The 12,763-nt window shown below is 46.4% G+C and overlaps 1 protein-coding gene across 3 annotated transcripts; it reads right to left on the bottom strand.

Moving 5' to 3' along the window:
* Positions 1-68: 68 nt before the first annotated feature.
* On the bottom strand, positions 69-12,674 carry rpa1 (replication protein A1). 3 transcript variants are annotated; one of them, XM_085916958.1, is made up of 17 exons: positions 12,405-12,674; positions 12,172-12,219; positions 11,760-11,838; positions 11,546-11,654; positions 11,397-11,485; positions 11,244-11,327; positions 9,527-9,665; positions 9,351-9,453; positions 9,202-9,270; positions 8,907-9,099; positions 8,682-8,818; positions 7,924-8,072; positions 5,147-5,276; positions 2,761-2,937; positions 2,355-2,462; positions 2,193-2,279; positions 69-653 (listed from the first exon to the last, which is right to left on the bottom strand). In XM_085916958.1, the coding sequence occupies exons 1-17, from the start codon at positions 12,432-12,434 to the stop codon at positions 549-551; spliced, it is 1,836 nt and encodes a 611-aa protein (XP_085773084.1). In that variant the 5' UTR covers positions 12,435-12,674; the 3' UTR covers positions 69-548. The 3 variants fall into 3 exon arrangements, with proteins under 3 accessions (XP_085773084.1, XP_085773085.1, XP_085773086.1); XM_085916959.1 differs by having other exon boundaries at positions 9,527-9,635; XM_085916960.1 differs by having other exon boundaries at positions 12,529-12,663.
* Positions 12,675-12,763: the final 89 nt, after the last annotated feature.

The following is a 12,763-nucleotide window of genomic DNA, read 5'->3' as shown; positions in this document are numbered from 1 at the left end:
CTTTTCGGAGATAAATAAAATGCCTGACCATTGAGAAGGTATCTGCTCTATCGCAATGAAAGCCACACTTAGCTCCAAAAGACAGAAAATGTATTTTTATTGGAGAAACTAACATCACAGAAAACAAACAAAAAAATGGTGGACTACATGAACGCGTCAAGTCAAAAGCCAAAGTGCCAAAAAAAAAAAGTCTTCCAGAAACAATGTAGGGTCTTGAACTCGGAGAATAAACAAGACTTATCAGGGCGAGCACAGGCTCTTGCAGCTTGTGTAAAATAAAAATAAAAAAGGGGGGGGGGGGGTCTCCTGCCATGACAGCGCTGCCGTCAAGCGTCGACGGACAGACTTAAGACCGACACCGTCTTCTTTGTGCTGGCGTGACTGAGCTTACAAAACAAGAACTGTTCAAACAGGACATGCCCGACATTCAGTGTGTTTCTGGTCAACAGAATTTCAAGGGAGAACAGAAAAAAAAAAAAAAACAACCAGATAGGAACTGCACGCTCAACTTTAAGCGCAAGACCTTAGCATAGATTTTCGAGCGGTTTCTAATTGGCGGCCATTTTTCGGATGTTCATGATCAACCTTTTGCAGTATTCTTTGTGGTCCACGGGCTTCACGTCCATCGCCGTCGCCTTGATCCTGGACTCATCCTAGCAGAGGGAATCAAAATATGGGCGACTTTTAAACGGGGGTCTGGCGCAGGGCTTCCTTTCCGCCGGGCGCTACGAAGGTTCAATTTGAGAAGAAGGGGTCCAAAAATTCTGCGATTGGCTGGCAAGCCCCGCCAACAATTTTGTTTGAATCTCAGTTCAGGACTTCCTGTTTTGAAGCGGAAACATTTGATTCGGTCGACTTCATTGGGATTACGATTCGCTGTAAGAAGCGATCAAATTCTTGTCTTCATGAAAATCAGTGCTGTAAATTCCCTTCAAAGTTCTTAATGATTCTTTTTCGTGATACCCTTAATGCCAAGTTTTTTGATGATTCGCGCCTGACTGATTTTGGTTGTTGGCTGGCAACAAGTCCCAGTAAGCTTAAAAATTGCAAAGAAATTGGCCAAAAATTGCAAACTCCATATTTTCCAAGGTGGCTAAAAGACAAAACCACTCTGGATGAAAATGCATCCCCGATGTAACAATAGTGCAAATGTAGCGTATATGACAGATAATGGGTAATGGAATATTTTAATCCTCCACTACAAAGTGCTGAATGTGACAGCAAGCGACGAGGTGAGCCAAAATGCCACCAGCGCCCCCGCAGTTGTCTAGACGGCGAAGGTTAGCCGTTATTCCTCGCCAGTAAGCAGGTTGTGCTCGTTTTGTCTCCATTAATCCCCTTCGCCGCTTTAAAAAAAAAAAAAAACATCTCAGGCTCGCCTTTGGTCTGGTGCCCACGTTCAAGAACGAGCGTGCCGCGCCGCTGCTTGCTTATTATGATGATGCAAGTGGACGCTGGATGCAGATGATATGACTGCATAATGGCAGCATGGTTGAGAACAGGATTATTATTATTATTTCTAATTTATGATTGTGTTTTCTTTATGGGTGTTGGCGTCAAAGGAAAGTAGACTGGCGCCTTAATGGTGTTGTGATGACATCACGCTTCTCAAAAGTGCAGCTGTAAAACAAGCTAAAGCTTCCACAAAAAAAAAAAACATATATATTTTTTAAATAAATAAAAAAGTTCCTCTAACTAGCATTTTGCCCACTGTTTGTTTTACGTGTACAATAAATAATATAGAATTTCTTAGCACATCTTAACCCAAGTGTTTCTAATAAATCATATTTTTTTCTACGCTACACTTGTAAGAAAAACTTTGGACCGCCTCGGTGGGAGCGACGCTGATGACGTTCGCCAGCACACAATGGCTGGCCGGCGGTGGTGAAAAGGAGGTTTTTGCAGGTGTCTCTGTTGAAGAACAGAGTGGCGTTTTGGCAACGGGAGCGACACACTGGCCCGGTCTGTGCCACGCCGGCGGATGCGGCCGCTGGCTGGGCTCCAGACTTCCTGCTCAGTGGGCCCAGCCCAATCAATTCTTTTATGCGTCGCAAAACAAAACTCTGTCTGTGTGACTGCGACAAAGCTGCGTGTATGCGCGCGAGTGTATGTATGTGTGTCTTTCTAAAAGCCACGGAAAATGAGCGGCGTCGGCAGGCCAAAGCGGCACACCGACAACTTGCCGTACTTACGTTATACGTTTCCAGCTTGACTCTGTTGCGGAACACGTACGTGTTGAAGTTGGCTTGCTGGAAGACCTCGTCAAAGGCGGCTTCATTCTGAGAACAAAAGAATGATTTTTTTGTCGAGTCGGACAGCGGCGCAGCTTTTTAGCTTCAAAGCGGCTGTCTTACAGAGTCCTTGAGCTGTCCCAGGTATGCTGCGTTTTGGCCCAAAATGGCCTCGGCGGTCTCCTGGAAGCAGGTCACCCACTGGTTGTCGCTGTAATCTGCGATATTGGCCTGGTGAGAAGAAGAAAAATAAGTTTGACGCTTTAGCATCGGGCGTCTGGTTTTTATTTTGACCCATAAGATGCTGACGTGATACCACAGAAGAAGAACGATTGTTAAAGAGACGTCTCGGATGGAGGGCAAACGTTTGCTTATATCAGCATTTCTGTGACAGGGACATTTTGTCTCAATCCGCTTGAGGGCATCTTTTTTGTATAGCAGCATTTATTTATAAAAAAAAAAAAAAAAAAAAAAAGCATGCACATCAGAATGTCTTGGGCCTGAGGGAGCCCGGTGCTGAGTCACTCACTGATAGGATGAGGCGGTACTTGAAGTTGGGGAATTCTTTGTCGCATTTCTCACAGCGGTACATGCCGTTCTGCTGGTCCAACACCTTCTTGTTGCACTCTTGGCTCGGGCACGCCTGGTAGAGGCACGACTCTTTGCGCGTGTACACGATGGTGCCGATGCAGGTGAAATAGTCGGCCTGAAAACGAGCACACAAAAAAAAAAAGACGGCTGAATTCACTCTTGTGTTTGAAAATAGTCTTTAAAAAAGGTTACATGTCAAAACTGCTTGTGCACTCTGCCTCAACTCTTTCATGACCTTTCAACGCTCCAAGTATGAAGAAGAGCGCAAAATCTTTTTTTTTGGCGCACTGGGTGCGGCGCGTCGGTGCAGCAGAATCCTAATGGCAGTGATGCAAATGAGCGCTCGCTGCCTCTGTGAGCCGAGAACGGCGGCTGCACATAAATAGCTTTTAGGAGACATCCCTCGTTGGCATGGGAAAACGGATTTCACATTCACAAATACATGCGCATGAAAAAGAGTGGAGGAGCGGAAATGAAGAAATGAAAACTGGGAGGGGCCTTTGCAATTGACAGCAAAGCATTTAACCGGAGGAGCTTTTTGGAAGTGATTGATGTCTTGACTTTAGTTACTTTATCCCAAAAGTGTTTGATTTCTTTCTTTTTTTTTTTTTTTCAAGACACAACTTGAATTGATTGTTGGTGTCCCGCCCATTCCAATCCCTGTCAAAATTTTAGCCCACGTTGAGATTTTTCAAGCGCTGTTCCAAACACACAATTTACTCCAAATGAAAACGACTTGCGGCCCGGGCCCATAAACTTCTTCAAAATGGCGGTCAGACGATTACCGGTGCAATGTATCCCCCGCCGAGTCGGCCTCGGCGGGGGATACGAAAGACGGGATTACGCCAAAGGCAAACATCCCCCCCCTTGAGTCCCATCTCATGTTTCCCAGCCATTGTGCTGTGGCACGCGTGACATTTAATCGTAATTAACGAGGAGCAGAAAACGGAAATGTCGCTTTCGATAAACCGGGAAAGACAAATAAAAAGTATGAAGTGTCAGATCTGACAAAACCGTGATGTGTCGGCGCCGCCTAAAAATAGTCCACCTATTCGCCTCTCAAAAGAGGCGGCATTCATCAAGTAAATCCCCCTTCAATTAGGAAAACGCCGAGCAGTGGAAGCATCTTGTGAAGAGGGACGGTCTTTGTTGGCGCCAGGTAACTGTCACCGGGGGGGCGGAAGGTGGCCACGTGGAGTTTTGCGCCACTGACACTTGGTGACAGGCCCAATTAATGGCGGCAGATTTCCTTGGGGAAGCGAGGTCTTCCGGGGCCTTGACCACAATGTTTGCCTCGACAGCTTTGGCTCAGCTCTTCTGTCATCGCGAGGGAAGAGCGCGAGCTTTCAAAGGCCGGGGGTCGGCGCCCGCACGACAGCCGGCTAAATGCGGTCTCGGCGACGAAAATACGAGGACGGCTTAAGCGGCATTTTTGGCCCCCGACTGACAGAGGAGCTTTAAAAATCCACTGAAAAAGAAGCTTAAAGGTGAAGCAATAAGCTCAAGAAAGAATTAACAACATAAAGCGTCAAACGCTAACACACTTCCTATGTTGATGACCTCAAACAAATCAGCGGGCAGACGCTAACACAGCTAGCAAGCACTCAAACGATGCTAGCTCGCAAACAGCTTCCCTTAAAACTTTATCATTGAATTGAGATGATGTTTTTTTTTCCCCCTCCAAAATCTTAAGAGTGATCTTTGCGCCCTGCTTGGCGTGTCCGTGTCATCGCTTCCCAATTTGCACTTTCCCTAACTTAATCCCCCCCTTCAACGTATTGTGATTCCTAAACGAGCGCTAAATCTGTTTAAATGGCGTCTGCTAATACCGCAGAGCCCGGCCGTCATTTTCCGCTCCAGTTGATTTATACACTTCCGCGAACACCATTTCACTTTGCAGTACAAACAAGCGGCGAGGAAATTAAAGAGCACATATTATTGTACTTATCCACGGGCGGTAATTTCATTACCGGGGGCAAAGAAGGAACGGGTTGGTGCGTATGTAATCGATAGCAGAGATAAATGTGACTTTGAGCAAGAGCAAACAGGCAGACTGAGAAGACAGCAGATTAATGAGCTGGTAGAGCAGATCGGGAACCTTTTCGGTATACATAACCCGCCCGCCGCTGCCATTTAATAAGCCGGCGGTTATAAAGAATCATCGGCCCGCTGGAGGAGAAGAACCTTTGTGATGTGACAAGGTTATGTCGAGGAGGGACTAAACATGTGCCTACGTGTGGGCAAAGCTTTTGCGTCCGGAACACTCTGTCCTTGCGCAAAAAATAAATAAATACCAATGCATAAATAAACACAAGGCCGTGTACCTTCTCTCCATGTCCCAGGTGCTCCGCCTTCACGTCAGACAAGGTCTTCCAGTTGGAGTTTGCCATGCCGCCGCTGCCTCTGGACTCGGTCAGAGACTGTCCTTCCATGTTGTGGCCTTCCTTGTCAAACCTGGGGGGGGGACAGTCGACACGTTAGCGCTAAGCAGCGAGGAAGGTAATGTTCGATTCCAGACGACTCGTTCAAATTTGTGACACTGCCACCTGTCATGTTAATCCAACCTAAATGGAGGGAAGGTGTCGACCGGAGTGGCAAATTGTGTGCTACTTTGATACATCACAACTGGAGTGCAATCCTTTCCACCAGAACATCCATTTTGTGCGCGTGTTGCGTGATGGCTTTGTGGAAAGCGAAGAAGGCTTGAGAAATAAATCAAGAGAAGAGGGATAGCAAAGTCATCCAGGGTCGGGCTTGTTGCAGCCATATCAAAAAACCCATTTTCGCACAGTGTCCTCTGTAATCCAGAGAAGACAACAGCGAGAGAAAGAAGCAGAGAGCGGGGAAAAAGTGGTTGGGGGAAAAAAAAAAAAAAAAAAAGATTGGAGAGGAGGGGACATTTCAAAATGGTTGGCGAGATCAAAAGTGTTGGCTAATGTGTTGGGGCCACGAGGCACAGCAGCACACAGGTCGGGTTGTAAATACATGGCTTGCTCCTCAAGGCGAGACTAATTGAATGCATCCCTATTAATGCTACCGAGTGTTGCCGAGGCAACGCGCCAGCTGCCGCCGTCCACTTTTTTTTTGCTGACTAATGCCAGCAAACTAACACCACATGACGACATCAAAATTTGAACAAATTGGAGCTTTGTCTTGAGCCCTATTCTTTTTTTAACATAGGAGGAATAAATATTGGTGCAAGACTTGGTAAAACACAATCGATTGCATCAGCGTGCGAGCTCCACACAGTGAAAATGAGAAGTGCGGGGCGACAAATGGGCGCGTCGCAGTCACGCAACAGCGACTGCATGGAAACAAATGAGATGCGGCAGAAAATGTGCAGCTGTCACTTGAAAGTGGGTGAGACAAACTAGCTCGCGCAGCTGATAGGCGTGTGCGCAGCTTACACGTGTTCGACGTCGGCGTGTGGGGGGGGGGCGAGCGGGAGCTAATGACTATTTTGATATTCGGCTGATTAAAATTCCAATAACTGATCGATTTCAAATATATTGACTACGATGACACGGATCCGCCAAAATGTTGATTTAGTGGTAGCAATAAAAACAAACGTGTAAAGTAAACAGGCAACACGGGCGAGGAGCCGTAGGAAAGAAGGGCAAGCATATTTATTGCATGTACATGCCGTCCCGGACAAGCAGTCGACTGCATGCATGAGCGCACTCGCACCAGCCTGCGACCACATTTGAATTTTGAAACGACTTTCGCTTTTACACAGGTGGGGGGGGAGAAATCAAGCATAAGAAAATGGAGTCCCTGAACACAAGTTCAGCCGGTGCGGCTTTAAAAACGTTATAATGTTTGCGCGGAAATAAGGATGGAATGATAAAGCGTGAGGGTCGCCGGACTGAGGCGAAGGCGCCTCGTTTGCTTCGCAGGAAGGTCGGAGTGACGGCGAGGCTGACAAGAAACACTCGCCCGGCGTTGAGTGACAACGTTGGAAGCTTTTGACGCCATCGGCATGTGGAAGTAAACACCCTTGCCTGTCTTTGGGGCTGTAAGGTTGTTTACAAGATGTGCTGTTGTCACCTACTGGCGGAAAATACCAGCGCATGTGTGATTTTTTACAAGGAAAACAGCCACTCTGGTATAATTGGAATTCAGAAACATCTCTTATTCCCCAAACTTTTGTCTTTGACATTTTCCGTGGCCTAAAGGATATCGACAAAGTACTTTTGGAGTCATCCCGCTAAGAAACAAATAAGAAAACAAACCAACCCGGGCAGAGGCAATTAGCAAAGGCAACTAAGCTAAGCGGCAGCGCTAACACGTTAGCGCTTGAGTCAATAACCAATTGAGCAAAGACAATTCCGCAGACCATAGTCCCGAAGGAGTGTGCGTGACGCCTCGGCGCTAACAACACAATGGCTGCTGAAAGGAACCAAGAGTTGAGCGACTCCCGAGCCCGACGGAAAAGAATCATCACAAGAGTCACTGGGAGCTTAATTGATTTGCTCCCCTTATTCGGTTTTCCAATCAAAGAGGGGACGCCGGGTGTGCGTCGGCGGCTGCGCCGAGACCGAGGATTATTAGAATGGCGACAAAGCGCGCCGGCCTTGGAACGTCTGAATGAAACGAGCACAATGCGACTTTGAGAATCACAAGACTGGATGAAAGAAAGAACCAAGACCTCCTTTGAAGCCTTTTCTCGCCCGAGCCGCCTTTCCTTCAGTTTGGAACAGTCGGAGCCGATTTGGTTTGTGAGCAAGCTACGTAATTAGCCTGATGGCAACACAGCGCTAACGGCTGATGAACACCTAGACGTGAGCCCTGTGTTTAGACTCGATGGTGTAAAGACAATTCGGAGCGAAGCACAGAACACGCCATTGAACAATTAGAGCGAGTCGAAAAGTTCGATTTAAGAAGTGCTCTTAATTTGCCTCCTACTTAGCCGCAAAGTAGAGTCACAACTCTTTGTGATTGAGCAGATAAGCTCTCGTGATCAAGTGGAAAACACTGATGGAAGCCAGCTGCAATATGCTCCAAATGGAACCGACTTTAGCCGATTTTTTTTTGTTTTGTTCCAAGAAATTGCTCGGATGTAGACAGTAAGCGATTTCCCGAGGTGTGTCATCCATCTTACCAGCCTCGCAGCTTGTAAGCCTCGGGGATGTCCGGGTTGATCATCATGCTGCTGCTAAAGGACACGGAAAGCGAGACGCCGCCAAAGTCGGACAGCTTGGCGCTCTTGATGGCCACCACGGGCTGAGAGCTGCCGTCAAACCTCTCCGCCTGCACGACAAGACGGGATAAAAAGAAAACATAGCGAGTTGAGGGTTTTGAAACATTTAGTGAGGCATTTTTCCATGAGTCGCATTGTGTTAGTGCTGCTTGAAAAACAGAATCATAATAAATTGAAAATGTTTTAGTTGGATATTAGCGGGACACAAAGTACTTGAGAACTGAAAACTGGCAAACACAAAGCAAAAGTGTGTGTGCGTGTGTGTGTGTGTGTGTGTGGGGGGGGGGGGGGGAATTCTTCGCATTCCCTTTGAAAACAAATAAAATCGAGCAAACTGAGCACAGTCTCCCGTGAGCAGAAGGTAAAGAGTCAAAATCTGGAGTGACAATATACGCCGCTCAATAACACGACATTTAGAAAGTGGAGTTCTTCGCACGGAGTGAAGATGAACAGCACAGGGATAAGATTTCTGAGGCCCATGCGGATTACTGAATCCTAAAGTGTGGATTTATATGAAGACAACGTTGTTGATGTGTCATAATCGAAGCAATATAGGAGGACACTCTTGAATTGTCTGAATAAGACCTCTACCAATATTATTTTTAGGCTGGTTTGAGAGATGAAAATACAGGGGAAAAAAAACAAATTTTGCATCTTACGTCTTCTCCCCACAAGGTCACGTTCACCATCTTGCCCGACGTGTCCATCAGGCTGAGCGTCCGCTTGGACACTTCCCGGTTGGTCTTTGTGGTCAGGCGGGTCACCTCGTCCACGCTCTTGCAAACGCCGATCACGTCTGTGAGGGGGGGGGTAGCTCGGTGGTCAACGGCGGGCCGACGACAAAGTAAAAAAAGTGGCTTTGGTTGAGTAGACGTCTTCCTCACCCACAACAGAATCCTTCTCCTTCTTCTCCAGATCACCGATGGAGATGAATTCGCACTGTATGACGGGGACGTCGCAATTGTCTTCGCACGGGATGATGGAGGTTTCGCCGTTCAACGTGATCTCGTAATCGTTCTTCACCGAGGTGTACTGCTTGTTGGCCACCTTCAGAGAGCCTTTGGACATGTAGTAGACCTGAGATGCAAGGAGAAGGTGTTATGGAAATAAGACTTTGGACCAACTGGACTAACTCAATAACTTTCCTTATAAAGAAATAGGATTGATGAAGAGTCCCACCTTGCCAACCTCAATGATGTCAAAGAACTTGTCGACTTCTTGGTTGAAGCCGGTCACCCTTATCTCTCCCTGGAAGCGTAATCGAGTGGAACATCACAAGGCGTAATAATAAAATTACGTACTCAAAAACTTGCGCTGAGAGCACTCACGGTCTCGTCCACGATCTCCATGGAGAAAAGTTTGCCGTCGCCGCGTGAGTTGCTCCACGTGCGGATGCTGCTCTTGTTGGTGACGCGGACACGGATGGTCCATCTGAGGGAAGGAAGAGATCTTTACTTACTCGGGATGGTATTGAACTTGTGCAGATGTTTTGGCGAGCACGTACTTGGACAGGTACGGGTTGAGGCTGGCAATGGGCACGACTTTGCCGGGGCCGCTCGGCGTGCCGGACGCGACGGGCTTCTTCCCGAAATCTTTGCCGCCCGCTCGGTTCACTGGAGGGAGGGAGGAGGCGGAGGAGGGCGCTAAATGGCGTGTGAAGAAGAGCGGAGTGAGATGTACTCGCTTGATGCTGCGATGACCTTTTTCGCAGCAGTCATTTTGGAACGGTGACACAGAAAGTCGTGGGAGAGACACACAAGCTTTGTTTCACGCCTCCGGTTCAATTTTGATTACAGAGAGGCGGCTTCCTGTTGCTCTCATGTACGGTGCAGTCGTCGAAACACGCTAACTTGCTAATATGCAATCTTTTAAGCTCTCACTATGATAACTCAAAATTTACGTAACAAGTGCGGCAGCATATATGAACAGCCAATTACCTACTAACCAAGCCAAATGATGACCCCAAAAAAATAATAATAATTAAAACTCCATCTTTTGCAATTCTACCACAATAAAATGCCATTTTGAATTTGATTATTTATTCAGCCTAATTTTGCTTGTGGTCACAATGGCAGTACTTGAAGAGCTAGGTTTTTCTTTTTTCTTCTGAGTGGTACTTAATAAAAACATTTTCAGTGGTCCTGTATTAGAGGATGTACGGTATTGGCCACTTTTACTTTATGGAATCTGTTTTCTTGCAATGATAGCCAACATGTGCAATTCTAAGCGGGGGGAAAAAAATAAATGTCATCAATGATCATGTAAATGTACAGCTGGCGACTCAAATGCAGCAGAAGGAAGCAGCACATTAAAAAAAAAAAGTGTGAGATGGCAGCCTGGCATTGCAAAAGATGATTCACAGAACAGAGGCGAGTGTGAAACACTGTTACCTCCACCGAGGGAGCGCTAAAGAGCGGTCCAAACACGTGAGCCTCCCCCGTTTTGACAATTTTTTTTTTTTTGCGTGCAGCTCACGCAGAGGATTAGAGTTCAAAGTGTCCGCTTAAGTCCTCCCACTTGGCCAGCGGCTGCACATGCGCTAATTAAGCCCTGGGCTCGAAGCGCCGACAATGACCGCGCTGATGAGGAGGATGCTCGCCCCAAAACTCAATCCCCCCTCCGCATGGCAGATTAGAGGGATGAAGAAGACGCGATGACACTGGAGAGCTAAGAAGATGGTGGTGGTGGTGGGGGGGCGCACTGAATAACTCCCGGTACAGGTTCTGCATTGAGTTTGTGTGGTAGGCGAGCATTCAGAAGACACAATTTAAAGAATTATTGAGGTGTGGTGACCATTTTTGGAACCCTGAAAACTGGAGAAATCGTTTCCAAATGAGTTGTAAAAATGTCCTGCCTGGGACTGTATTGAGAAAACTGAAGAAATGCTTCCACCTGCTGGTTGACGTGAAGTACAAAACACATTTTCAAGATGGCAGGGGTTTTTTTTTGTGTCACTCAATTATATCAGAGGTGGGAGGCCTTCTTTGGGTTTGAATAAAAATATTCTTGAGTTTCTAAGAACACTTGTAGACTACAATCCACTATTCTAGTTTTGATGGGATGTTAACAGTGAAAATATTGAGTTAGTGGCAATGCAAAGAAAGTATAATTCCAATGTTAACAGTGAAAATATTTAGCTAGTGGCAATGCAAAGAAAGCATGATTCCGAACCTTCAAAATTCAACATCATCTTTGAAGCGTTTCAAGCAAGCAAGACTCACGGTCATTTCCAATTTGAGCCTGAAGTGGAGGACGGCTGACGGAGGCAGTTGGAGGTGGGGCCTGTTGGGGGGCTTTCGTGTGTCCTGCACGCATTTGAGACACTTTGTTGAACTGATGAAATGATTTTAGATTCAAATGCTTTGAAGCGTTACCGTCGCTATAGGGCGTCGGGTTGCCGATTTTGCAGTTGACATCTGCCGCGGACCTGAGGATCTCCAGCTCCAAAATGATAACCACACGGCTGACGAGAAGATGAGATATTAGCTTCCGCAATTTGGCACCCCTATTGCAAAATTCTTACCGTTCATCCTTGAGAATATTGGTCACGTGTCTCTTGAGAAGAACAATGCAATTGGGGGCCAGCTGGTTGTCTTGGGCCATGCAGTTGAGTTGCGTGCAGAGCATGAACGCTGCGTAAGGACAAGAGAAAAACACGATGTAACGACGACAAAGCGACGGACTCGGGGTAACGTCATCGTAGGGCTTGGGGGAAGAAAAAAAAAAAAAGCACTCACAGGACATGGTGTGTCGGCCATCGCTCATCATCACGCGAAAGCGAGGTGGGCCGTTTCCACCCTCGATCTTACGGATGCTCTGAAACAGAAGAGAAGCCGAGATTTATCAACAGGATTTAGACTTTTATTAAGGGGGAGATCTTGAGAAACCTTTTTCTGCTAAATGCTCATCCATGACATAATTAACCTGGCTAGCTACCTGCTACCTGAATCGTTGCTTTGTGTTCAATTTAGCAGATTTCACACAGACTACATTTATGAGTAAATTGACACTATCAATATTATCTTCATCAATGTATGCGTACTTTTACTGCCATTTTGTCAGGCGGTACCCCGTGGGATATTTCCTCATGTAAAATATGTGCATTAAAGTTTATGAAATGTATGTTAAAGCATACTTGATAATACTCACCACCAACTGAAGCACTGCGTCGTTTCCACCATTTCCACTGGCCAAGGCCTGGAAAATGACGTTTCAAAACTTACATTTATTTAATGTATATGTAACCAGTGAATGTTTTCGACAACAACAACAACATTTAAGACTGTATCACGTTCGAAACATTGACTAACGTCTGACTGTTTTAAGCTAGTTTCGCCTTGTTAGCAATTGAACGGAACCAAAATCAAATAGGCTAGCCATACCTCTATCGCTCCTTCTGTCAACTTTATCATGTCTGCAAAGTGTGTTATTTTTTAGGATAATTATCTTTTCAAGAACGAGTTACACTCCGGACTTGTGTCTTGCTTCCAGGCAGTGAATAATCACCAATGGCGCCAAAGCTTCGTCCGTCCCGCCGGGTAGCGTTTACTTCCTTCTTCCGCTTTGTTGAACTGATCCCGTTGCAGTTCTGCTCGGCAATAGATGACGTCGATAAATGAGGCTCGAATGTAGCAGAACTGACTGGGGATCAGTAAAGCGACAGAGCGAGCAGAAGGCGCCCTACGTCACAAGGATGCCTTCAATGACTTAAACAAAAATCGGAAATTTTATTCTCAGTATT

The sequence above is a fragment of the Syngnathus leptorhynchus genome, chromosome 7, assembly GCF_054491065.1.
Source record: "Syngnathus leptorhynchus isolate UIUO chromosome 7, UIUO_Slep, whole genome shotgun sequence".
In the NCBI taxonomy this organism is placed as follows: domain Eukaryota; kingdom Metazoa; phylum Chordata; class Actinopteri; order Syngnathiformes; family Syngnathidae; genus Syngnathus; species Syngnathus leptorhynchus.
Note: the sequence above shows the minus strand (reverse complement) of the source record. Positions and strands in the feature narration are given on the sequence as shown.